This window comes from Mycteria americana, chromosome 2, assembly GCF_035582795.1.
Source record: "Mycteria americana isolate JAX WOST 10 ecotype Jacksonville Zoo and Gardens chromosome 2, USCA_MyAme_1.0, whole genome shotgun sequence".
In the NCBI taxonomy this organism is placed as follows: domain Eukaryota; kingdom Metazoa; phylum Chordata; class Aves; order Ciconiiformes; family Ciconiidae; genus Mycteria; species Mycteria americana.
The window spans coordinates 130,869,689-130,897,437 of record NC_134366.1 but is presented as its reverse complement, the minus strand read 5'-3'; the positions used below and the strand labels follow the sequence as shown (position 1 = coordinate 130,897,437).

General features: G+C 36.1%; 1 protein-coding gene across 4 annotated transcripts in view; it reads left to right on the top strand.

Moving 5' to 3' along the window:
• ST18 (ST18 C2H2C-type zinc finger transcription factor) overlaps positions 1 to 27,749 on the top strand; it is a 167,720-nt gene that overhangs the window by 93,133 nt on the left and 46,838 nt on the right. For 2 of the 4 annotated variants that reach the window (XM_075495704.1, XM_075495705.1), the window contains exons 3-6: positions 497 to 603; positions 7,248 to 7,302; positions 9,183 to 9,213; positions 25,113 to 25,303. In XM_075495704.1, coding sequence (XP_075351819.1) covers positions 497 to 603; positions 7,248 to 7,302; positions 9,183 to 9,213; positions 25,113 to 25,303 — 384 coding nt within the window. Of the gene's footprint in view, positions 1 to 496; positions 604 to 7,247; positions 7,303 to 9,182; positions 9,214 to 25,112; positions 25,304 to 27,749 lie in introns of those variants that run through there. The other 2 variants (XM_075495706.1, XM_075495707.1) reach the window with 1 other exon arrangement.

Genomic DNA, 27,749 nt, shown 5'->3' with positions numbered 1-27,749 from the left:
GTAAGAACACTATCAGTCTGCCAAACTTTAAACATCGATATTCAAAATCAGATAAAAATAAAACTGAGGCGTTTTCTGCTATTATTAAAATATTTTAGAGTGCTTCTCATTTATTTCACATCATGTACTGAACCGTCCTACCCAGTTCAAAGAGGTTCTGATGCAGTAAAAACATTTGACTAAGGATTTCTACATATAGAAACTGCGGATTTTTGTCTGTGCAAGAAGAAAAACTTTTCTTAGACCAGGTCTATTTCATAAGCTGTTGGAAAGGGCATTAACAATATAAAGAAAGTACCATAACAAAAGAAAAATTGCTATTCTCTCTGCCTATTAGAAGCATCATCGATGCTTCTATACCACATCTTTGAAAAACCGCACAAGAAAACAATGCACCTGGATTATTTGTCCGTTTGAGTTAAAAAATGTCCTGTTTCATTTACATTTTATTTAGTATAGCTGGTTTTTTGTTTTCTTTTGTTGTTTTTTTTTTCAGAGAATGAATTTCAGGATTATCTGTTAAATCAAGCAAGGCATCTTGGACTGAGTGACGAATTTGGTCCTTTGGAATCTGCACATATTTTCACCCGGATACACGCAAAGGTGGGATAATTTATTTACAAAAATGAATTTGAGTCAAAATAGATCTCTATATTAGTACTAGAATACTATGTGGTTTCATGTGTAGTGTCTCGTGCACTATGACTATTTTTCTCGCATAGCGTCTGCTGTTTTAAGAACAGCAGTCTTCAACAGTCAAGTATAACAATATTGAACAATTAAAAAAGATAAAAATCTTTGTAAATACCTAGAAATTCTACTTTTTAAGTTTCAGAACTACACTCTGTTAGCATTACATACTGACAGGAACACAACTATCTTTGAATCTATATGACTCCAAGAGTGAGAATGTATTTCATAACGCACTGCTTAAATTTAATCTGTGAGGGATAGCTTATTTGTGAGGTTTTTTTAATAAAAAAATATGCTTGTAAAATATGCTATAAAAATGTTTATTGAGGTTTTTTAAACTATATATCAGTTTGGTGGGATAAAAACTTTGGTGTATTTGTAAAAGATCTCAAGGTGTCAAGGCATTTTTTTCTTTTTGAATATTGACACTTTCTTTCTTCTAAAAAATTATATTTTGCTCATAGTAGCCCAGGAAATAGTGACAAGACATTGAACTACATCAAAAATAAAAAACCTGGGAAAAAAAGCCTCCAGAAAGTAGGATCATCCATCAGCTTGTGTTGAGCTGCATCTCAGTATGGTAGACTATATAATTTTTCTTTAAATTTAAAAAGCTAGCAGTTGCCCCTTAATTTCATAAAGCTGTGATCTGCCCTCTAAAGCCTTGGTAAAGCAGACTAATAGAAATACTTGGCACATGTTGGTTACCTAAGGGAATAATAGAACTATTTGCTGTAGTCGTTTGGCAAAAGGACATAAACATATGGCTTTGGTTTATATTCAGCACTGCCAGTTGTGCAAAGTTGCATGGATGAAGTATACAACAGCAGTGACAACTCAGAAATCAGAAGTGAGAGTCAAAATAAATCATCCTCATTACAAAGCTATTCAAGCTTGCTGCTGATTTAAGGTTTATTTTGTCACTGCATATTTTCAAGTAGTGACTCCAATATAAAAAACATCTACTTCTCAAAAATATGTATACCATTCAACCACACTATAAAATGCTAAGTTGTTGATGAATTATATGTTATAAACATGCTTTAAAGTTTGCATTTAGTAGATATACACTTATTTTAATTCCTGAGAAACTAATCTGAACCAAATATTTCCATGTTATCCAACCTTCTCCTAGAGAAATCAGGAATAGAATTGTGTAAATTAAAGCAATAGTGTCAAAAATAAAGATGAGATGACTCCTCAGTTAAGAAAAATCAAGATCACAAAACAAGGTATATTTTCAGTAATAGTCTTTAAGAACACCTACTTTGTAAATATTTTTTCTCCTTTCTGACCATCAACATGTTATTAAAAAAAAGAAGAAGAAACTTTAACCGCGGTATAAGCAACGTTTCCAAAAATTTTGTCTTTGGATTTTGGACTTTTTTGCTGCCAGTAATCAGAATATATAAGCTTTATCTAGAAGCTGCTATATGTGTACTTTGCATTTCCTTCTTGCACCGTACTTCTTACCGTCAGTCTGCCATTAATACTTATTAAAAAAAGCTACGGTAGAGTGACAGAAAGATGCAACATATATATACAGGCAGTCAAACAGTGCTCCCTACTTCTGGACAGGGTATAGGAAGCCTTCTTGCTTTCAGATTTATTTAAAAAAATCTTTTTCTTCATGACATTATTCTCTTTTTATGTGTTAGATTCTTAAATGAGTTATTGAAAAGGAACATTAAAATACGAGCACCAAAGGCAGTGAAAAGCTTGCTCTGAGGGTATTATTTATTGTAGGGAGAGGCACACACAGTGTCATGTCACCTTGGGGCACAGTACAGCACAGACATATTTGTAGTGCTTAGCAGTGTCTGACTTCAACTTTGAAGTTTGTGGCTTGTGTTTGAGACTTGAGGATGGATTTGTGTGCCTTAAAAATCATCGAGGGTTTTTTTTTTTTCTGGCTAAGTTCCTTAGTCTAGTGACAAGTGTAGTTGTTCCCTCTACACAAACTTAAGTAGTTTACAAATTAAAAATAGTAGAGAAAAGCTATTCTTTTTTCAGACCTCTCAAAATCAGTTAAGGTTTGTCCTAGAGAAGTTGTTTGCCAAATTTCATTTTGAAAATCAGACATAACTTTTAGTTGGAAAATCACAACAAAATGTCAACTTTTATACTCCTTACCTCTAGATAAACTGGTGATTTTTCCTCTAGCTAGTTACGCAAAAGGAAAGAGACTGCCACTCCAGGAGTGTGAAACCCACTCAGGGAAAGTTATGCTTGCACAAAGATTACAATAGAAATTAGAAAGTGCACAGCTCTTAAATTAGCTCTTTCCAGGAAAGGCATTTCACTTTTACCTATGTCAGCAGCACTGGCTTCCCCAAGTCATAGTTTATTTCACAGTAATGTGCTGTGAAACTATCTTACCAAGACTGTAGTATCAATTTAGTTTCTGAAATTCAGAATTAAAATGTGCAAGTAAATTGAAATAGTTATTATTATTGTTATTGTTATTATTATCATTTATTGCACATGCCCTATTTTCAGCTGTTCATCATATTCTTGGATCCCATTATAATATCAGTACATGCACATGTGCACAGATAGACTCCAGGCACACAAAAAACCAAACTCAGAGCCAAATCCTGATTCTCTCACTCAGGGAAGTATTTCCAGGTGCTGCTCTCGAGTCCGCTGACTGCAGTGGGATGGTACAAACAGAAGAAGTAACATTTGGTTTCTGCCGCCAGAAACTCTGAAATAGTTTGCTCAGAAAGTATGATTGCTGCTATTCCACCAGTAAATTCATCTGGAGAAACATGAATACCCTGTAGCAGTCACATAGCAAGTTACTCCAGTTTCAGCCAAACAGAATTTGTAGTATCGTCGGTGACTCCAGTCAGTTTTCTGGGATCTAGTTATTGACTTACCCTTAAGTCTCAACTGAAGGAAAAGTGGAGGGAGGATCATACTGAAATTCTTGAACTCAGACAGAAAGCATTCATAAACAGATTTATTGGAACATGCTTTCAGAAAATAATTCAACTTCAACATCCTCAGTAAATTTCCACATCACAGAAATAGGGCATAACTGAAGCAATTCTAAGGCAGACATTTATTTCTTAGCCTGATTACCTAATGATTTGGGACTGCATAGCTGCTACCCCTCTGTTGCTGTTTTTCTGATTGTATATCTCCCATTAATTCCTTTTGAGTCCTTTTAGCTAGTTTCAACTAATTTTCAAAAGAAAATGTTTAGATGGCTTAAAACCCCATCAAATCAGAGAATCTAGGTATAAGACACAAAGATAAAGTGGAATTAATTCCACTATTCTCTTGTTATTTTTGTGAAGCTTGCCCTTAAAAAATATGGGACTGCAACTCTCAGTAAAATTTTCCTGGCAAGCACTTAGATACTATCCCGATGGTCCTGACGGCTAAAAAACTTAGTAGTGAGACATCGTGTGAGAGTTTTGACCATTCTATTTATCCCTTATGGCTTCTTATCTCAAGACAACATATGTACTGGGAGAGAGGGTTGACCATTCCCAGCTTTGAAAGCATGAAGCACCTTCCAGAATCCATCCAACCTTTACAGTACACAGCAGTAATAAGATATGTCTCTCAAATTAACACCTTGACAACAACTACCTCTAAAAACTTCAGATGGAATTTCTCACTTAGAGTTTAATTCTTTTGTTGTTCCATGGGTGATTTAAAAGTTTGAATGCTTCTTGCTGTCCATCTGTGGCTGTAATTTCACGTAAATCACTATGTAGATAAAAATCAGAAGTGAGAAACTTTGTTCACTTTTTTCATTATCAGGCAGTCTCTGAAAGAAGTATCAAAACCCAACGATATTATGTTGAAATTTTGAGCAAGAGAGGTCTTTTTGCTGACACACTTAAAAGATTTCAGTTTTATTCTGTTACTTTTGTATAATTTTCAAGTAAATGCATGGACTTTTTGTAAGTTAAGGTGTTTTTTATGCAACACAGACGTGATGATTATTTTAATATGTGGTATGCACCAGCCTAAATAGTCTTATAAATTTTAGGTTTGAGTTGATTAAACATCTCTCATAGTTTCAAATTATTACAAAGAAAGAAAATCAATAGAAAAATCACCTGCATTGATTTTATTGTTGGTTTTCACTCATTGTGCAGTTTTTAAATATTCATCACAATGCAACGTGCTATTTAGACGAAAGTAACTGCTGTTCAGTAGAAGCAGTGGACACTTTTTGTTTCATAATTAAAAGAGCAGCACTGTGATTGGTGTGGTATTTGTTATGAAATGATGACAAAGGAGTACCAGTGGTTTTAATAGTTTTAGCTTACAGGAGCTGTTGTTAATTTTGTCTGTAGAGTTGCAGGTGAAATAATGCACAGTGGATAAATAGTCTATATTGGTTTAACTGAACATAATATATAGTGTGTTCTGGAGTTGTTTGTCTCAATAGACTATAGTAATCAAAAGTAATGAACCTATTATGTGCAGGACCTTGGAGAGCATAGAATGGCAGTAAAAGTGTGGCACATAAAAGGTTTATTAAAGGAAATTAAAGTCCATCATTGCCACACCTGCTCCCCTATTATAAGTCTATGGCAGGTCAGTGCCTTCAATCACAACTCAGCATCAGAGAACAGAGCCATGTTTCCCATTACCATTGCAGTCACATTGCAAAAACTCGTTCTCCAGGTTTTAAGGATAGTAACAAGTAAAGGCTGCCATCAGCCCCACTACGTAAACACAAGCCACTTATGTTCCTTCCCTGCTAATAATCAACATCAGATGTAAATTTAAACAGAGAAAAGATATCATTGTCTGGCTTTGAGATGCATTTTGATCAATTTATATTTTCATTTCAGATATTGCTAACCTGTGTTCTAGAATTAGACTTCTTCAAGTACATGAATACCCTTTTCAGACGCTTGTGTTTCCTTCTGCAAATAGGTATTTTGATTCCAGTAGCTGTATATAATGTGTAACCATTTATAACAACAAACAGAAAAAAACCAGGAAATTAGAAAAATGTTTCTTCTCCCCTAGAAAGGCTGATTTTACTCTTTTTCTTTCTCAAGTCAATTTTGTCATATTCTGCAATGTTCTTTCAGATAAGACCTTCAAAACACCTCAGTTATCTGAGTCATATAAAGCTAAAAATAAAGCATCTTCAGATCTTCAAACTCTATAAATGGAAAAAGGCACAAACAGAGCTTTGTGCATCTTCCCTCTGTAGGGCAAATCAGTGCTGCTGATCCTCAGAAAGGAAGAGTGAAATAATAGACAGGATCTTCTGTTGACATTGTTTTTTATCTTGCCACCTTTTGCAGGGAAAGATGTCAGGCATAGGCAGCTTCTGGTATCCACAGAACACATCTACCTATTGCCCCACACAGTTATATAAATCAGATGCTGGTGTCAGCATTTGCTTCTGCATATTGGTCTGCAGAAGCACATGGGAGTTGCTTCGTCTACAGTATGTTTGATCATCACCATTTTACAAACAGAGAAACCAAGATTCAAAGCAAAGATAGATAGTAAGATACTACCATAGACTGAAGAAGAATTCCAGAGTTCCTGATATTTCGCCTAGACAAAAATTCCTCATGATAGTCTTCCTTACATAAAAATTAAGAGTTACTTTTAGAAAGGAGAGGATTTTGCCTCCCTGGACATGGTCAAAATTACACTGTTGTACAATCTGCTGTATGTCACTGCAGCTCTCCACATCAGAACACAAAGTCTTAATCCCTTTGAATTTCAGGGGTTTGTAATAAAATCCATGGATCGAAAACCTGCCCCTACAATTATGGGTCTGGGCCAGATCCAAGACCAGAAGGTGCATATTTCCAGTGCTGGTTTAGATGTAGCCAAAAGTGTCATGAGAACAGCTGATCTTGCAAGGTCTCTCTTATTTCAGTTAGAGATCTTATGGCAACAGCTGACTTTTTTGGAGGTCGGATTTTTTGGTTGTTTGGGGTTTTTTTGTTTATGTGAAATACAAACCTGGACACTACATTCTCTCAAGAACTCATACAAATCTGTAACTGTCTCTTTGACCAAAACTTTTGTAAGAAGTAGTTGATCAAGTGGTGAAATATTTCAAAGCTGTACATGTGCAATTATGCACATTCAAGCAAGAGGGTTTCATGTTTTAAGGATGAAGTTGTCAGAAATGCAGGTTCCAATGCAGCTATTAAGATATGCTTCAGTTACAATAATAATGCAGTGTCTGTAGGCACTGGGGCTTTCTGGGACCTTCTCTTCCAGGAGGTGGATGCTGAAAGCAGCACTCATACAGCATTGCTGTTTCTAGCCTTGTGCCTTCAGCTAACACCTGTAGACCTTGTCGTTAAACCTTACAGAGTCACTCATAACCATCACTTTATTAAACAAATCTGTATCATTAAAGGTATCTCCTAGGTATTTACTAGATATTCACAGATGGCTTTTTATCTCTTTGACAAGATTAATAAGGCATGATTATTCTTCTTTCTATTACTGTCTAGCCTTTGGAAATGTGGAAAAAAAGCATTGGAGACTTTTTTTCTCAATGGCAAAAGGAATGAATTAAAGACTTTGTGTTAATATTACAGATGGATGCAGATGGGGAAAATAAAAAGCTGCGCACACGCTCAAAAGGAACCAAGGGTGAGTTAGCAAGCACGTTCCACGACCCTGTGCCCAGCACACCATGAAATATGATAGTTCCTGTGCACAGTCCCTAATGTGCAGTAAGAGAGTGTGTAGCTTCCTTAGGGCTGCTTTTTTAATCAAGGCAGGACACAGACTACTGGCATTAAGAGGCACGATGTTATTAGCTATGGTTTAAAGAAAAGCAGAAAAAAAATCTACTGTATGCTATTTGAGCTATTTTTCAAAGAAAATAAAGGTTATGCCTTTTATTATGCAAACAAAGATTTTCCATAGGGAGTAGAGCTAGACAATATTGAATGGATGCTTTCAAAATAATGTACAAAACTTTGTCTCAGCCAACTGAATGTTTTTCGGTCTATTGCTAATAATTATCTGTAAATGGTCGAGAAATAAATTTACTTTAATGAAAAGGTGCAGGTGTATGCAGCAGAGAAGAAGCCTGTGCTTTTTTTAAGTACTGGTGCTCGTGTTTCATTTTGCAAAGTTATGACATAGTTGCATTTCCCAGCTATTCCTCTCTTTTTGTAAGGAACAGATGGAAATGCAGTACTGAGAGATAAACAGGCCCTTAATGATCTCAACATCTGGAAAACATGATTGACTAGCAACACAGCCCTTCCAGGAAAATAACTTTTTATTTTAATTCATAACACTTTTTGTGACTCTTGATAATGAGTAAAAAATGGAGATACTTAAAAACAAATGTCAAAGTTTTGTCTGTCCTGTGAGCATTTTTGCTTATGACTATTTTCAGAGGTGCAAAGCACCCATCCTTCACTCTGATTTTAATGTGAATTGTGCACTCTCAGGATTGTGCAAAACAGACTAGTTTGATTCATTGTCACAACTCAGTAGTTCTAGATTGTTAATGTTGTGCCTTCAGCTTCAAGTTGTGGTCAGAATGAAAAATTGAAGTGTGGTTTGGCTTAGTTCTCTAGTTTCAAGTGGCCAAAGAGGTGAAAAGTGCTAGACTTCACTTAGGAAAAGACAGAGGAAGTGGGTGGAAGTGCCACAAACTGCCCGTAGACAAAAGGATAAATACAGACAAGCCTTTCTAAAAAACATAAGCATTGTCATATCAAATCTTTGATGCATCCCTCAGTAATGTTCTCTGAAATTAATGTAAAACTCATATATACTTCAAAAGTACCAGAACAGAGGACTTGAACAAACTTATTGAATAGGGAAGTTATTCACACCTCAGCACTAGTACATGTCTTCTCTGTTGGTCAGGACTGTGAGTTAAAACAGTCTGGCTGGCTTAGCAGACTTTAATTGTATTTAGTAAGGGATTCATACCCTTTTCACTCAAAAAGCTAATAACACATTTTTAAAACTTATGGATTTTCTTTCTCTATATTTTTTATACACATGCATACATATCTATAGGTATTAATAGATCAGGAACATTTTCCCAGAAGAGAAACAACAAAAGTTGCCTGTGCAAAATAAGTGATCCTTATAACCACCTGTTGGCTTTGTCAATATGCTGTATATCCTCGTGTGGGCAGGTATTTGTAAACATCAGCCTTTGTCACTCCCAAATCAAATTAAAATTCAGAAAAAGCAGAGATTTGTAATTCTATTTTCAATAAAAACAAGTGCCTTCTCTTTTACTTTGATTTTTCTTATTATTTTTCTTTTTGTTCCACTGAAGATCATACTCCAGGTTTTATACATCCTAAAATAACTGTAAGAATTATATGTTCAGTTAAAGTTTGCCTCTAGTATCTACAATCCTGTGGTTAGCCTGGAATTATCACCTGTGTTTTGATAGCCGCTCCTCTATCATCACAGATAGGCAGGTGCAAGGTTGCAGAAAGCACAAGCCTGGAAGCGTAAACTAATTCATTCTTTCCTGCTTTTATTAACAGTTCAAGTGGACTCCATAGCTCAAGAGCTCAGGTAAGAACACATTTTGTTTATTTTTTTCAGTTTTATCTTCTGATTATATTGATAAATTCATACCAATGGTATTGCTATAAAATAGAGAATCCAGCAAATGATGCATTATGTAGAGATTTAGCATAGATCTGACAAAGGGTACTTGATGCAGATTCACTTTTTAAATATACCAAAAAGAAAAGCAAAATGGTAGCATTAACTATGCAAGCATAATCAAAAGTAATGCAAAGTGGGCAGGATTCTGGTATGCTGTCTTTATCTTCAGCCTGTGTCAGGGCACACAACAAAAGAGTATAGTTTCTGATCAGTCTTCAGTCTTCTTTTTCCTGTAATAAATATTATAGTATTTTAACATCTGAATATTCTAAGAGAGATTAACCTTTATAAGGTTTTGTTAGATGGCTTTTATAAAACTGATAGTCTCTGTATACTACATGAATTCTAAATGCACTAATGGTTCATTCTTCCTCAAGGACCTGCTAAGGTTCCATATTTTAGTGAAGTAACAGAGAGTACTTTTCAAATTTGCATAAAGCATGGCAGTCCATTCAAAACCATAAATTCTGCAAGGATATTTCAGATCACCAATAATCTAGTAAAATTTTGACATGACTACTTTAATCTTAATAGTGTGTGTATCAACTCCTAATAACTGGTCCAAGACCTTAGAACAAACCCTGGAAAGACTGGTATATTATCCAGGACCAAATTTTCAAAAAAGAACACATACCATCAAATTCAAGTTTTCCCTGGGACAAGTTCATTCTTCATGTTCTCCAAGGAAAATATTTACAGGTAGCTGCTGCAAATTCCTAAAGTTATTAATGAAAATTACAATGGACTGCAGCTGTGATATAAATACTGAAAACATTTTTTGCAAAAACTCTTAAGAGTGTTTCTTAAATTAGTTTATTTTGCCTACACTCACTTTTCATCATATGCTACTGAGCTGCTTTCTTAACCAAGGCAGGCACCTGAAGTATGTTCTTGTGGGTTCATCCATCTAGGGAACAGAAACATCATCATGTGATTTATTTGATCAATCGAAATGCCACTGTCTCTTAAGATAGGACATGAAATATTTACAGGAAGTTATTTGCGGTGCAGACATACAATATTTTAAGGTTTTGTTTTATAATAAAACTAAGGAAATTATAAGCTTCTTATAGATGCTTCCACAAACAGAAGTGGAGGCTAACTTTTTGGATAATTTATTCATGGTGAGTCACTCATTCAGCTCTACTGTGAACCTCATTTTTCTGTATGGCTTCAGTTTCCTGAGATTTAGTGCTTCTCCTTTTTCCTCTGTGCATCCCTAATTTATGCACCAGAAGGATGCATTAATCCGAAGAGGCAGTCATCCAAAAATGAGGATGGTCCATGTGTTCCTAAGAGAAAAATGTTTGAAAAATAGAGGATGTGCAAGTTTCTGCAACATCAGGGAAGCTGTAATTTATGCATTATCAATTACGATAGCTTTTCCCAAGCAATTTTGCTTTTCCCTGTAAAATGCATACTATCTTAGGAAATCCTGTGTAACAGATTACTCTCTCTGTCAGAGGTGTGGACTACCTCCATAAAGAAACATACTTTGGTTTAAAACAGTGAGCTAAACAGCCAACAAAGCCATTGCCCAGTTCTTAACTTGGTATTTGTAATTTCTACAGTACTAAATTCCATATTTAGTCAAGTGACTTTACTGGCATACAAGCCAGGTGATCAACTTTTATGTATCTGTTTATGAAAAACTAGAGAAAGACAGGCAGGGATTGCCTTTTGGAAATGTAACCTACAAACTGCATTCCTATTACTCATACCCACATTAATGTGGAAAAACTATTGAACATTCCTCAAGAATTAAAGACTGAAATAGTCTGTTGTGTTCCCTGGATACAGATATTGGAACCACTGTCTTTTCTGACCAAGGTTCTAAATGCTGTGTTGGCTGAGAAATTTAAATCCATGCTTAATTAATTTCCCCTTTTCCCCTGGCTTATCCTATCTGACAAAGCACTTTTGCACTCCTTATTGAGTTTCTGTTACAAAGTGCCTTGGGATACTTCTACATGAAAGGCACTACATAAGCTTACATGCTCATATTGTATTGTTATTAGTTTCGTAACATTGATTGGTTCTAGAGCATTTGTTAGCCTTTTGTTATTCTGCAAGTTGTGTTTCACAAAAGTAGAGAATGAAATAAATTAAAAGCAAAACAAAGAGTTGCAATCACCAATTAGATCCAATAATGCATGAAAATTTCTCTCTTCTAAGTTTCAGGGGTTGTGTTCTTGCTTAATGGAATTCAGTGCCAAAAAAATCTATTGATTTCAAGAAAGCCAAGATTTCATCCAGAAATCTGGCTAATAGTTTTGCTATCATCCCTCTTTTCCTGAGAAACAGGACCACTTTTCTGCATAAAAAGCATATTTTCAGAAGAACGTCACCTTAAGGGCCAAGTTGGGTTTTAATTTTTCCTGTTCAGTAAAATAACTAAAAATTCTCTTGTGCTACACTGAGTTTTCAGAGGACAGTACTTTTCTTCCAGATACTGACCACCTATACACAACTCCTATTTAAGTGTCAAACTCAAACGGATTTCATGTAATAATATGCCTTAAGGAATCCCAAATTTCAAAATCATATAAATAATTTTCTTTACACATGAATGTTATTAATACTGCTGTGTTATTAATTCAGATTTATAAGACTTTTTTTTTACTCTATCTACTGTGTATGCCGTAGTGTTGAAGCATAATATGCTAAACTTAACATGTCCTTCAAAACAGAACTGTTTCTCCTTCCAGTCTTAATTATTTACTTATGAACAACATGGTTTAATTTTTCATTTAGGAATGTAGTGCTGTGGTGATTTCATTAGCAGTTAAACTACCCACAGGAAGAGGTGAATCTTTTATCACAACTTAAACATAGCAAAACACAATATGTGGTAGAAGTGAATTGCTGAAGCCAGGAGATCTCTGTCCCATACATTCAAATTTGAATCTGATGCCTTTCGGGCATAAAATCTCTGTTGTATCCATCTTCTGCAAGAAGCAGAAAGAAGAGGTCTTCTCTTAGATGATTTAGTCATGGGCCACTGAAAGGACCAGGACCTTCAGCTGTGTTCAGGATTAGAATGAAAACCAAAGGGAAGTGAGGAATATTGGTGTGATGTATTCTCATTACTGTGTTCTATTTAACAGATGGGATACAGTACGATGAACCATCTGTAGGTTATGGAGTGGCATCTGGGTCAGACCAAGGAAGAGCAAATTGGATCGATCCAAGCATGGGATGGATTATAAAAGCATAGATCAGTCTGGCTAAGTCCATAAACGAATAGAAAGGGTACCTTTCCTGGGTTAGATACAGGTGAAACCAAGTCTTTCTGGCTTCTGTCACTAATAATTAATAAAGACTCCACGAGGCACTGGTGTTTCAATTCATGGAGAAGAGTCCTGTTCTTTGGTGGGAATAATTACACTTCCCCTTACTCTGTAGGGGTGGATCATTTCTTCAAAAGGACCATTTCTTCAAAAATAAGGAAAGTTACTTTTTATCTGGAACTCTTGTTCTAGATGTTGTGAGACATTTTAGATATTCAGATAAGTTGAACTGTTCTGTGTGAATGTATAGAGATATGAGTATCTTGAATGTTTTGGCAGAGAGAGAAGTAACAGAGCAGAGCTGTCTGGATGTGTCTTGATAGAAGAAGTAACTGGACATTTCACCCTTTGTTGCTGTCTCTTGGTTAAGAGGGTGAGAAACCAGCAAAGCAACCCTGCAGTCAATGGTACTGAAGTATTTCAGAAGGTTTATGTTACTAAAATGTATTCCTTAACTTTATCGAAAATGTTTAAGAGGCATGTCAATATAAATAACAGTATTGACAGCATACTAAAAAGTATTTTGCTAACTGAAGTAGTTATTACTTGTTCTACAATCCTGAATATTTTGCTGGTTTCCTCTAAGTACTGGTAGATGATATGTATCTAATTATATCTGAATTCTAGTTTCAGACAGTAATGGAATGATGGTAGACAGTTTGGTAGGCAGATTATTTGGCCAGTCAGGAAAAGTTCATAGCATGAAAGAAAAGGACTGTGCATGCCTAGCTGCACTTAAAAAGGAATGATTCATTGGTAACTCTTTTTGTGAGTTTCACAAAATAAGCAGGTTTTTAAGAAGTATTTGTATGAAAAGAAAGCAGAAGTCTGGCAGATGACCTGAGAAGGAGGTGAAAGCAGTACTTGGTGGAAGAAGTGGGCACATGAAACAAAATCACACAAAAAGGCTCAAAGATGTTCCTCAGTAAGAGTTGACATTACGATTGATTTGTGTAGCTATCACCTTCACAGTACTCTTACCCCATAGCACTGCTTAAAAGTGAGACAGAGACTGAGAAAGCTGTTCCTAGCCTGCATCTGGAAAAACTGTCTGGTTTGCCCTTTGGGCTTGGCTTCTGTTTCCACAGGAGCTGGTCGTAGACTCAAGATTTTCTGGAAACTGCTGGGAAAAAGCACATTTGTCATAATCCTGAATAAGCACATTTGGAATAGAACTGAGGTGGACTCTTGTGTTTCCTGGTGACTCATCTGTCTGCCACTGGCAGAAAGTGTGAGACCCTCGCAGTCCTTAATGTGCTCTGCTGAAGCAAAGTGTGTCCCTGAGTCCAGATAGACTTAGTAGTAAATGCTAAATTAAGATGTTCAATAGTTGTATCTACTGCCAGGATATTTATCCTGGTTTTGTGCAGACGTGTCTGAGTTTGACAAAAAGTCTTTTATTGCAGTTGAAGGTTGGGTGTTGACAGCATACATTCCCAGCTCTCATCCCCAGTGTTCCCTATGACGGTAACCAGCTGGGACAGAGTTGTGCCTACTTGTCATTCAAATATATGTATAATTCCATGATACATCTAGATTAGGCATTTCACCTGAGACAAAGATCTGTGTCATGCTGTTTCTGTTGATAACTGATCTTCAGTTAAACAATGGGTATTAATCTTAAGAGTACCTATTCCCAAGGTCTGGTAACAGAATGATGAGTTAAGAGTATCTACTGCTTGCTCTAGCTTGGGAAAGGAACTTCCTCCCTGCCCTAGCCATTGCAAAAATTGAAATGTTTATGGGGCTTTGAAAATATTAATCTCTGCCTCTTACGCCATGATTTCTGGTATAATCAAGGCTGTCATGTTGTCATCAATCATGCTTTCTTAAATTCCCAATAAATCTTGTTCATTTCTTATTCTTTTCTGACAATACTGTTAGGTTCTTAAGGAATTTAGTCTGGCATGCTAGTCAGTACTCCCCTCAAAGAATCTGTGGAAATCTGTTTTATTCTAAGAAAAAATGATTTTGTAATTGATGTTTGATAGAAAACATTGAATAGTCAAGCATAAACAAACACTGAACAATCAGGACATGGTGCAGTTTACTGTGAGGCAAAGGTAAGTATATGCTGGTGGCAGAACTAATAAAATAATAGTGCTGGAATTCACCTATCCTTATTATTATATCCTGTATGTCAACCATTCTCATCATAACTAGCAAAACAAGCATTAATGTAAATTTTAATGGCAAACAAATTTATAGGTCTGTCGTGTATAAATTCCTCCGTAGTTTCCTCCTTCATCTTCCAGTCCCCCTCTAATTAGCCATCAAATTGTGAAATCTACAGCGCTGTAATTCCTCCTCTCCCTTCACTCTGCCTCTCCCTCTTCTCCTCGTCTCCTCTCCCTTTCCTACAGCCCTGATGAGTTGACGGACCTCAGGCTTTTTGCCTTTTTTGTACTCCCATATGATTTCATACTTCAGAAACAGGTTGTTCTTTCAGTACTGTTAAACCAGTAAACAAGAAATGCTCAACAAGAAACAAGTAAACACAGAAAGAAATTCAAAATTCAAACATTTCCCACCTCAAGTTTCCTACTTTCAAACATTCACGTGAGTAGGTTAAGGCTTGTATAAAATGTTTGGAACTGGTGTATAGAGAACATAAAATAAAAGATTTTTTTTCCACTAAAATATCGTCCTTTGAATGAGATTATAAAAGGTAATAAGAAACTCCACTCTTAAAAACATTGTCATTGTTTCTGTGAAGAGAAATAATATCATATAGTTCTGCTTGACCACAAGTAATGACTTTAATGTTTTGCAGGTAAATGCTGAGGTTGACAGTTATTTGACTTAACTATTTAGTGAACTGTTCTGAATAACCATTAAAATGGTTGAAATAGGAAGTGTATCTCATACTCCTTTTGAGACACCTATGGTTGGAGTTGTTAATTATGATGAATCATTTGCCTAATTCCTGTAGAGATTAAAACCTCTTGATCTATGCACTGTGACCTCTATCTTTTCCTCCTGGATTTATTTAGAACATTTAAAAGTTGTATTTCATGTTCAGATTTCCATTTTAGTTTGCTTTAGTTGATACTTTATGTGCCTTTTCTTTATAGGTGACTTTTATACCTTTCTTCAATAACAAATGCATTAGATGAGTTTCTAGCATATTATAGGCCTCATTTAATGTCTACTGTGTTCATTTCTAGTCAACACTTTCCGTCTCAGTGTGTCTTTTCTTTTTGTTATTTTATTTGATTGTGGTTTTACAATTTTTCTACTTAAAGGCTCCATTTAATATATAAAAAAACAATTATTAATTAGTTTCAATGTATGCTTTTCTGCAATGGTTTTGTAATATATGTCAAATCCACATCACTTTAATTGTGGCTGCTAGACTGGCAGATAGTTATTTGCAGTTTTTTTCTACCTGAGAGCTTGTTGCATCTTAGAATGTTCCTTGCCTTGAACTAAAACTTGTACGTTATTTAATATATTACAGGAGTCGTTGTCTTCCTCATCACAACTTCTGTGTTCATCAGCACACAGTAAATGTTATCCTCCCAACCCTACATAGGAATTTAGAGTTGCATATGCCTTAATGCCTTCTGCTGGGTGACAGAATGCATCCGAACATTATAGCCCCAAATGGTTGTTCCCTCTTATGGCAGATCTTTTCTCTGTAGATGACCGCAAGCCATACAGAGATTGAAATGCCAACCGATGACTTCTGCCTCATATATATCAATCATGAGTTAAATATTATGGCTGGCTGGATTGCTCTGTCTGACTGATGTCAAGGGTGGATTCAGCCAAGCAAAAGCAAGCTGAAACAGACTGTGGACAGCCTGGAGATAGCAAGGAAAGGAAAAGAATGCAGCCATGGGACCTCCTGCTACATTAAAGGGAGGTACTGGCTCCTGACAATGAATTGCTTACAGTCCCATTGTCCGTTTTCAAAAAAAAAAAAAAAAGCTTATCTTCTTTGCATCTTCTCTAACCAGTCTGTACTTACCAGTATGCTTTTTATTTACACATTTAGTGGTGTTAGCAGGCTGACTACTCACATGCAAGGCTTTCTGGATGCAAAGGTTGTGTGGATGATCAGTAGATTTGCCTAGAAACTTAATCCATTCTAAGCCAAATTCTTGGCTTGGGTCCCACTGGAATTTATTGACCTACTGAACCTGGACAGATTGAGTGAGTAAATGAAAAAGAGGCTAGGGAGGCTGGATTTGGCCCAGATCTTGAGCAGTCATTCATATTACTGAGTTTAAGAACTTCTTGAGCTCCACGCAATAAAAATTAAGTTTCCTCCAAACTGGCTTTTACTAAAAATAACATACCTGTTAAAAAAGGATCCAAATATACAACTCTAGCCATATAGAGTTCTTGATCTATGAGCTATAGAATGACACCGTGAAGAAGTCATCCATTTCATTAACATAGTATTTCGATTAGAGGGTTTATGTGTGTTATTTTTTATATGATCTGAATATGCTTATGATCCTACAAGCTTGTAAACTGAAAACAAGGAAACCAGAAAAGATAATTTGAATCTGTGCTGTCCTTCTCTGAGTTACCTTTCCTGTGGGGAGAACCTGCTAAAATAGTAAACTAGAGTTAAAAAAAAAAAAAAAAGAAAAAGAAAAAAAGGTTAAAAAAAAAAAAGGCATTTCATGAGCCTATTGCAGCCTGAAATCATTGTCCTTTAGCCTCAGGCATCATAGTGAGCTTGAGGCATGGGTAGATTTCACCATAACTGCATGCCTTTTCCTATGTTATTGCTGACTTACCATTGCTCCACTCTTTTTACGTGCTTCTTTTTATTTGCTCAATCATTTCACAGTCCAGTTGTTCTTTTTGGTCAGGTGGCCTATAACATTTAGTTTACTGTCTGAAACATCTCCAAGCTCAGTACATAATGACTCAACACCATTACCCATCTCTCCCCAGCCTCTTCTTATAGGGGCTAATAAATCCTCTTTCATCAACAAGGCTATGGCAGCTCCTTTGCTTTTCTTATATGTCTTTTTTAAATAAAATATATCTTTTAATATCAGGCTCCAGCCAGCTTTCAGTTATGATACCATATTTTCTCCACATTATTATCTGTCCAGTTCTATTCCTTTTTTCCTAGCTAAACCTTTCATTTGTGTATATAGACAGACACTTTAATACCCCCAAGTTACTGAGCTTATTTTGCTCTATATTAGTGTTCATAAATATGAATTTCTCTTTTATCTTTCTTCCCATCTATACCCCATGTGCGTTCCTTTCATCTTGGTTTAGCCTTGGACTAAGCTTCTCACAACTCTGGCATTTTGGAAAAAGAACATTGCCCGTGTATGGCAGTAAACTTTTCTATTTGTAGAAGGCCCTTTAACCCTGGAATGATTGCTACAATGCATAGGAAAAGCCCCTGTCCCTTTCACAGATACAACTTGTAAGCCAAGTGTACGGGTTTGTTAGAAAGGGGTGAAATGCATTTTTTTTTGTTGTGTGTGATATTTAAAAATAAGAAAGAGTCAGATTTTCTTCAATTATCATTGGAGTAAGTCATGCTAGTTCTGAGCTTCTATTACAGACAAATCACTGGGTCTAAATGATGAGCAATTGTTTTCAACACATTTTATTGGTTTAAGTTCTTCTAATTTTAATGCTTAAAAATGTTGATGGAAGGAAATTACTTTTACTGATGGATTCTCTCAGAAATAATTTTTCAGGAATTCCCATCTGGAGCTATTTCCAGATTATTTTTCACCACCTAGGCTGAATCTGTGAAATAAAACACACTGTGTCATGGAGTCCAAATGTTGTAGATTGTCTAAAAGTTACTATGGCTCGGCTTACTTTACAAAATACAAGAAAACATTAATGTCAATAACTCTGATTCCAGATTAGCAATCAGGGCAAATATATGTTTAGCTTCTTGTCAGTGATGAGAACTCAGCAGTCCTTTCCAGGACTAGCCTGCAAAATTTCATCTGTAAAAACTCACATCAGAGTTCTGTTAACAAATGGTCATTTTAATATTTTCACATAAAGCCATAAGTTTTCATTGGCATAATGTTTGAATATATTTTAGTACTTATAAGAATTATTTAAAAGAATTAGAAAGAAAACTTTTTTTTTTCTGGTTTAACTCAATCTTAGACTGTCAATGAAATGTAGCTCAACCCTTGATTACAATTTTCTCAGTTGCACAGTCTTACTCCTTGAAGTTCTTCAGCTAGTCAGTGTGTTGCCACCTATAACTTGTAAAGCAAGCAGTTGCTTCTGGACATGTGCAATTTTCCCACCCCTGACAATTCACAAATCTCTCTCACTTTTACTTTTTTAGATGGGTAGAATGGTCATTTCATTTAACCCATGTTCCAGCATGTTCCACTATTCATGGAGAAATTCATGGACATATAAAACATCTGTAAGCATACTTTCATATCCCACTGAGTAGAAAAATGTTTGGAAATGGGAAGTGTATTTCAGCATGAAGCATCAGAATGCAGTGTTGTAGAAATCCTGAGAATGTATGTAGTCTATACAGCAGACGAGACAGAAGGTTTTGTAAAACTTACAGATCTTTCTAAGAATGAGAGTTGAAGGGTACAGAGGTGGGGTGAAGTCATTAGAGCCTTCTCTTGAACTGCCGTTCTCACTGATGAATAACATCTCATCAAATGTCTTTGTTAAAAAAAATAAAATAAGAGATCAATCAAGAAGTCCGTATTTAATACACAAGCCATTTTCTTTATGTCCTTTGAGAGACTTTGCTTAGTTTTCCATCTAGCACCTATATGGATTTTAGAACGGATTGCAGTAAATGGAATTACTGTTTAGTTGCCATTTTTCCAAGGGCATAAACCTTGTAGAATTTATATTCCAGTATCGATGGTCCAAAGTTATGCAATTTACTTTCTTCCTTTTAGAAAACATTCTTCTCTCTCTATGCGTAAAATCTATGACTAATCCATGTCTTTTAAAAGTAGCTTCTATCTAGTTTTCTGAATCTAGGATTTGTCCTTGTATATAGTTAGAATATGTGAATTCTTTCATATTCAGTAAGTAATTTCATGGCATTTGAAACACCACCTTAGTCCTTGCAGACCTGACGATGTGAATTTTCAGTCTTTCTGTGGAGACTCCAACTTCTGGCTATAAGACAGTGTATTAAAACCTTATTTCTGTCTGTTCTCATTTTTAGAGCAACCTGAGCTGAGAATACTATCACTCTCACTTCCACTGAGCTATAAAATTTACATGCACTCTTTGCAAACAACGAGGGTTAGTTAAGGAAACAGAACATAAATCTGACTGTCTTAACCTGAAGACAAAGCAAAAAATTGAGTCATTGTCACTCTCCACGTTCCTCCCCAACCACTGTTGTCCACCTGAAGTTGCTGTAATTATCAGCACTTATTTGGATTTTCAATTGCAATGATCAGACTACCAACGCTCTCTTTCTTTGGACTCCAAAATACCACCTCCTTTCATGAATCTCTGGCATTCATGGTTGATGTAAACAGTAAGGTCAATGTCATTTCAACTGACATGCAATCCATCCTAGGAGCAGATCATCCCCTTTCTGTACCCATTGCTAGGAATTTCTCCTGTCCATCATCAGCTTATGAGGACCTCAGGATTTTTGTGTGATTTTGGGGGATGAGATACTTTCAGCTATAGCCTAAAACTTTGGAAGCCGTTGTGCTAGAGAGTTAGACAGAATCCAGATCATCTGTTTCTTAGAGAACAAGTTGACATAGAAGAGGACTAAGGTGGGGAGACATTCAGAATTTCTACTCCTTTCAGGTACCTCTGATTCAGTACAGTCTTAAAATTCTTAAAAGAAAGCCCAACCATGACAGGCATTTGTAAGCTACTGGTTCATCTGTAAGTGGCAAGTGTCCCTGAATCTTCGAATATCAACTTTTCCCTCCTGTAAGGAAAATGTACTATTTGACTTCGAGTGCCTTAGGGCATCTGCAAGTTTGTGAACAAAACCTGATCAAGGCCTAAAGCATCTGGCAACATCTTTAATCACAATATGATTAAAGACCAGTTAAACTAACCTTCTCCTTGTAACTACTGGTGTGAAGTTAAATGGTTCTGCAGATCAGAAGATGATGTCACCTTTAACTGTAATTCAATAGTCTTAACGCTTACTTTTGTAGTATAGTTAATGAAACAATCAAGAGGCAATTCAGGCTAAGAACTGAAAATTATTTTCTCCACAAACTAAAATGTTCCATTAATTATTCTTGCACAAAGTCACATGAGGAGTGGGCTCCTTAAATAATAGTGTTAGACAATAAATGTACGTGTCTTGATATCCAAAGACATTTATTTTCTCTCTTGAAGCTGAGGAGTGTACATGAGGTGCAGTGTGTTCTGTGGTTATTTTGCATGACACCCATTACAGGCATTAGTAAACACCAGTTGTCAGGCTGAACATTCCCCTGGTTTTACCCACTATGGCAATTCTTCGCTCTGTTATCATGCTTTACCAATCTGCAGGCTGCTGTGAATAAGACAAAAATCCCCAGAGATCTGGAAGTCTTGCCAACAGATTAACAACAAAAAACCCTTGCTGGCTACAAAGTGGTTAAAGTTCGGGTTAAAGGCTTGACAAACACAACACTTAGATGAACCAATTACAAAAAAAAGATGAGCATGACAATTTTTAGCAGTAGGAAAAGCTGTATGTGGTTAGGACTGCTTAAAACCTCTCTCTTTCTTCTGAGACATTGCTTTGTGGTAGGGAGCCAATGCACTGTTCTGCCTGTATACTACCAGTGTCTGCCCACACCATCCAAGACATATTCTAAGCAGAAATAAAGGAAAGAGAAGGACGCAGTCAATTCCCCAAAAAAAGTATTTAGGTATGAAATACATATGAAAGATTTGTCATGGGTTTTTTTCCAACACATACAACCAGGTCTTAGATTTTAACCTCTTGGCTCACACTATGATTGACACAAGACTGTTTTTGGCAACAGAGTCATTGACTAAAAAAATAATAATAAAAAAATCTGCTCATTATAGATAGTACTAAAATGATTTATTATTCATAAAATTTAAGTACAGTTAAATTGGGAAAAAAAACATGTATTGTCTTTGGGCTCATAACAAAAAGAGCTTCTCCTGTTTTATGAGCCTCAGATTACCAAATAACCTTGACAGCTGAATCAGTGTTCCATGACAACAAGCAGGCCATTGATAAATAGCAACAAAACTATTAGACATTGAATTTATGAGATGAGTAATAGAGAAGCTAAATTATAGGTTTACCATTTGACAAACTACAGCTTGACAAATCTGTGCTAACGTACGACTATGCGTGCATATACATAAGCAAAAGAGAGAAATAGAAACTTTTTAAGACAAAGGTGAGTTTGACATGCCATGAATGTTACAAAGCCATAAATATATTCTTTTCATAGTAGTTAAATTCCCAGTGTCCATTATCAAATACTTAACAAATTATGTGTAAGTACTTGAAAAATCTACCACTTGTGAAGTTGTTTTTGTGGTTTTATTTTCATTTTTACTGTTAAGCACTGTAAGGTAGAAAAGAAGAGGAATTGCTGGTAAATGATAGATCTTTAAACTGGCTCTTGCAAACTAATAGATTCCAGTTAAGACTCAAAACCAGCAGTTTATAAAGTCACCAGCAAAAGCAAGAGTATATTCTGCTGGAGTTGAAAAATCTCTTCCCGGCCTATGGAGAGCAATTTGTACTTCCTAGGAAAGAAGCAATAACTGTGTTTTGTCATCTTCCTGTAATCAGAGTGGAAGGCGTCAGGAATAATTTTACTTAAAGTTGAATCTCATCTATTCACTTATTTTAAAATGATGGGAATTATAGAGGAAATCTGGGTGAGTGGCTGCTTGTGTACAGAAAAAGATACGATAAGGACAAGCTAATGCATCAGTCTTTCATAGAGGAGAAACTTTCTAGCATGAGCAATATGCTTCCAGGCAGATTTGTGGGCATCCTGTCCTGACATTGATGCAGCAGCTTTTGATTTACTGCTGTAAACTGTGGTAGTTACAGTCCAGTGGGATTCTTGTGCTCTCGTTTCCCAGAGCATATCTGCAGGTGGCAGGTGGCAGTAGTACCTCTGCACTGGTCCTGGCTGTGGTCTGCTAACATCTGAGTTGGGCTATCTTTCACAGTTGTGGTGAAAACCCAACGTGTTTAATAGCTGTTGTGCCAGCCTCATAACATCATGTTACTAGAAAAACATCTTATAACATCATGTTACTAGGAAAAGATGGTACTTAGTGAGCAAGAATACAGCAGTCAACTTACTCTCTTACCATGTTTTCCCTTAACTTGACTGGAAGATGCACAATAGTCAGACAAATTACAGGATTAAAGCTGAAGAGCTAGGTGAAGTTCTGTGACCTGTGTTGCACAGGAGGGCATACTAGATGATCTAATTGGATCTTCTGTTCTAAAAATCTATTAATTATGCTTGTGTAAGAAACAGCTGTAGCTTCGTCAAAGGGGAATTAAACACTGGAAATTCATCTTGTCCTAAACACTCTCACAGTAGCTACTGGAGGTAAACTTGAAGCTTGACAAATAAATGAGAAAAATCAGAAGCAAACCTAGTGAAGATTTTGGTTGATAAAAACAATTGTGTGTGAAGGGTTTTCAAACATTTGTCATTTATTCAATTTTCCTGAAACAACATGAATGGTAGGAACTGCCATTCACAAATATGAATTAAGAAACTCTTGATTGTATTTTCTTAGAAAGAAATTATGCATATTTGTCCACACTACATCCATCCCTGATGTCTGTTATATAGGCACCATTTCCAAGGGAACGCTTATACCCTTGTGATTCTGACCTTTAATATGATATTCATGTTATGTTATCCTCTATTCATAAACAGAGAAATAACAGAGAACTCATAATATATTCAACTACAGCAGGTGCTTAGCATCCAGTATTCCTGATGCTCATAGCATTTTAGCTTTCAGAAGATCAAGAATATCCACTGTGTTTAAGATGCGTATGGTAGCATTTTAACATTCCCCCTAAAATGCAGATCTTTGTATTTCTATGTCTTTCATGTTTGCAATGATGGATTGCCAAAAAGGTGCTTAGCCAAAAATGGGTATTTTTTTTTAACAAAAAGCTCAAGTTAGTCATATGCTTTCATCCAAAACAATCAGAACCTGAGCCAATTTAGTGCACATAAGATACCTTGGAAGGATTAATTTATGCTGTTGAGCTTGTAATATGTGTAACCAATAGGAGTTCTCCGCATACATGGATTTTTTGCAAATCTTGCAGCTAAGTCAGTGAGCCAAATGCAAAATCCAACACCTAAGGGCATTGTGTAGATTTGTAATGCACTCTGGGGGTGCCTAAGGTCGAGAAACCATCGAGTGGATTACACAGATTCATATATGTAGTTTTTTCATCTCTGACAGATAAAATATGGGCACTACTATTCATACTACAAAAATTTCTTAGAATACTGTGTGTGAAAGAACAATGAAATCATACCAAATCACTTACACAAAAAGTTATTAAAAAAAGAGGGTTGAAGGTTCAGGCCTCCTTAGTGAGGTGTCGTATGATGTAACATCTATATGCCATACAGATCAGCTGCATGGCAACAAAGGCTCTGCTAAATATCTGTAGAAGCAAATTAATACACAGATCAATATGTGGATCTTCTAGGAGCTAGTATATGAAATCTGCTAAAAATCTTCCTCGTTAAAATACTGCCCTCTTTTCTCATGTCGGTCATCTGAAAGTTAGGCATCTAGACTGGGCAAGGCCTTTCCCAGGGGATGGCTCACCCTATTTATCAGATAGATCTAGTTTTAAGTGGGATGAATTGCCCTCTGGAGGAGCCTTTTTCCAGAGTCTATATAGAGGCCTGAGAAGAGCTTAAACCAGGCATTTATGGCTCGAGCTAATGAAATGAAACCAACACTTGGGACTGATATTGAAAGAGGGACCTGTATTGCAAAATTTTCTGAAGGTACAGTGTGTTTCACACAGGTTTTATGCTGTTGAAGTCAAGGTGCGTGATTGGATATCCATACTGATGTAAAGGCAATGGAGCCAAAGGCTTGGCATGTTGTAGTATAACTGGTGGTATATTTTTCCCCTTAGTTTTTTCTCTGGATTATCAACCCAGACTACAATTTTGTTCATCCTTTCCTGGGTGTATTTATTTTACTGCAGAGCAGGTCTTAGATTAGCATATGCTTATTTAGGATTAAGGATGTTGTGTTATGGGTTTTTTGGTTTTGTCTTCCTCCTCATTCCCCTTCCCCTAAACAGATTTTGGCAGCAGTGAAAAGAAATTGGACTTGCCTGTGCGCTGAGCTTCGAGTACATGAGCTAAAATTAAATATCCACTAAACACAACTTGCTGAAACTGCAAATGAATTAATATTTTGTCAATCCTCCCTTTTATACTTAGAGGATGGTGCTTTTAAACTAGAGGATGGTGCTATTTTTTAAACAATTTACCCCTCACTTCTCCCACTTTTTTCTCTATCATTGCCGATTGATCATTGCAGTGCCTACAAATGCTCCATGGCTAAGAAGAGAAAAGCTGAAGAACAGGTATCAGGCGTTCCTGTCAACAAAAGGAAGTCCCTGTTAATGAAACCCCGCCACTACAGCCCCAGCTTGGAATGCAAAGAAGAAAATGAAGACAGGACGGATTTACAGGAAGAGATCAGTGTCCTCGAAAGCAGCTCAACTCCAGGTAGTTGTGCAGTGTGTCTCTGCTTGAACCTGAATTCCACAGGAAGGGAGATATGTAACAGTATTTTCAAAAAGGATGCAGAATATGTTTGACTTCTAACAGAGTTGGAATGGTGCATTTCTGTCTAGGTTTAAGCATCGTACTTCCAATTATTTTGTACAATAACTCCTCCTGGGGTCTAGTAAATGCTTTGTAGGTCACACACAGAGACAACTACTGCAGCAGGTCAGATATGGAGCAGCATCTGCTTCTCCACTAGCTCTGTCAAAGAACAAGGTTAAGCCCACCACTGAGAAAAACACATTTACGAAGAGCAGATTTTCACTGGAATATATAGAGCTCTTAGGAAGTAAAAAAAATGCTTAGCAAAACATTGTTGACAACATTTAGCAAAGCAATTTCATGCATGTGACTGCTACGTATGTTCTGTTTAACAAGATTATTAGACTCAGCACTTTTATACTTGTTATTCCAACTCTGCTAAGCCAAACATGTCCAACAATTTATAGAAACTTCTACAATGTGTATGCTGGGAAATATGGAAGAGGACAGGGAGACAGAAAGATAAAGTTACAGTATGTCTTTATTGCTCTTTCCTTCTAATATATGTTTATATATATATTCAAGATGAACAAACTAAATTGGCTGTCACATATTTGTTTAAGAAGTCCTGCACAAATCATTAATCAGGCAAGTGAGAAGATATCAGTGGAATACATTCTGCATTTGTTTTAAAGGGAGGAGTCATCAGTAGATAGCAAATGTCAAGATAAAAGCAATGTGATCTGGCACTGAGACATTAGTAATCATAGATAATATGAAAACAGAATGAATTTATATTCCACTTAGTTGCTGATTGCTACGGGAGTTTAAAGGTAATTTGTTTTTCACTCAGTTTCTTCTTATCAAATATTTTGGAAGGACAGGGTGCTAGATAATCTCATCTAGGCTGCCTTTCCCACAAAAGGTTGGACCAGATGATCTTTCGAGGTCCCTTCCAACCTGGGCTGTTCTATGATTCTATGATGAACTGAGATTAGGAATTTATACCTTTCTCCACTCTAAACAGAATTTCCTTAAAAACAATACAAACCCCCAAATTTTATACAAATGAATACCATAAAACAAATAGAAGAAGAAGAAGGCTATCTTTCAGATTAAAGAATCAAATCCTGGTTCTACCAAAATCAGTGGAGGTCTTTTTATCATTTCTATATGGCAAAGAGTTCAGCCAGTTATGACTTGTAAGTCTTCTAGGAGGAGTCTCTTCCAGGGGGTCTGCATCCCATCGGTGTGAAAGCCTAGACGGGAGCTCCCTCTTCAAACAGAACATTAATTAACAAGGTGATACCCAAAGTCTCTGTCTTTTGGATGACGTTACTAAGCTAAATTCATCAAGAAAAAAGCTCCATGGTTCTCAGTGCCTGTCCAGCCTGCAAGGAGTATTTCTATCTCCTAACACCAGAAGGGAAGCTGTTTGAGTAAGAGTTCCTGTATGGTTTTCTTGTTTGGTGGTTTGTTTGTTTTTTGGTTTGTTTTTTTTTTTGAGATAGATAGATTTTAGCTAATTTTTCTTGTATTGATTCAGTCTGGTTCCTGGCCAACAGAGCTGCCCTCAGTAATGTGTTTTTCTTTCCCTTGTGCCTGCCCTCTGCACAGCTTAAAGAACTCGCTGAAGGGAAAGTACTATGATGGGGGTAAAAGTAAAACTTGTGACATATACAGATGAACCTAAGTTATTTAACTGGTTCTTTTTTTAAAAAAGGGCAAGTGTTGGGCCAGGTCCATTGATATAAATTTGCACCCAGCCCTTCAGTCAAAAGAAAAAAAAACACTTGATTTCAAAAAGATTTTATACCAGTGAGATTCCCCCCAACCTGCTTGTGTCAGTGATAATACAACCTATCCCTTTTGCATTTTGCCAGCTACAAAACAAATTTCAGCTAAAGCATACAGCTGGTCTGGGTATGTAGGTTTATTTGTAATTTCTTTGTGTAATATTGCTCATTTTATTATGAACTCATGATTCTTGTCTGTTGATCAGTTAATGCTTCAGTTCATGGATTGATGCAACTGTAAACTAAGCTGAGTTTTGATTATTTTTAAAGTATATTTACAGCCTGTAGAAGTGAAAAGCAAAGCTGGGACAGCTGAACCATTAAGACTGGTTCAACAACAAATTTTTAAACATTGCATTTAAAAATTGATGATCATTTAAGGAGCAAAAATCTATTATCATGCATTTATATTATTTTTCATCTTTCACACAGAAAAATAACTGAAAATACCTGTTACTATTATCAAGTTTTGTTTGTTTTGTTTTGTTTCGAAGAGTTGGAGATTTATTTTAAAACTAGGACTTCTTACTTTTTGCAATGACCCACTGATGGGATTCTGTTATTTTCCAAATGGCAGAAGAGCAAATAATAAAAACCCATTTGACTAA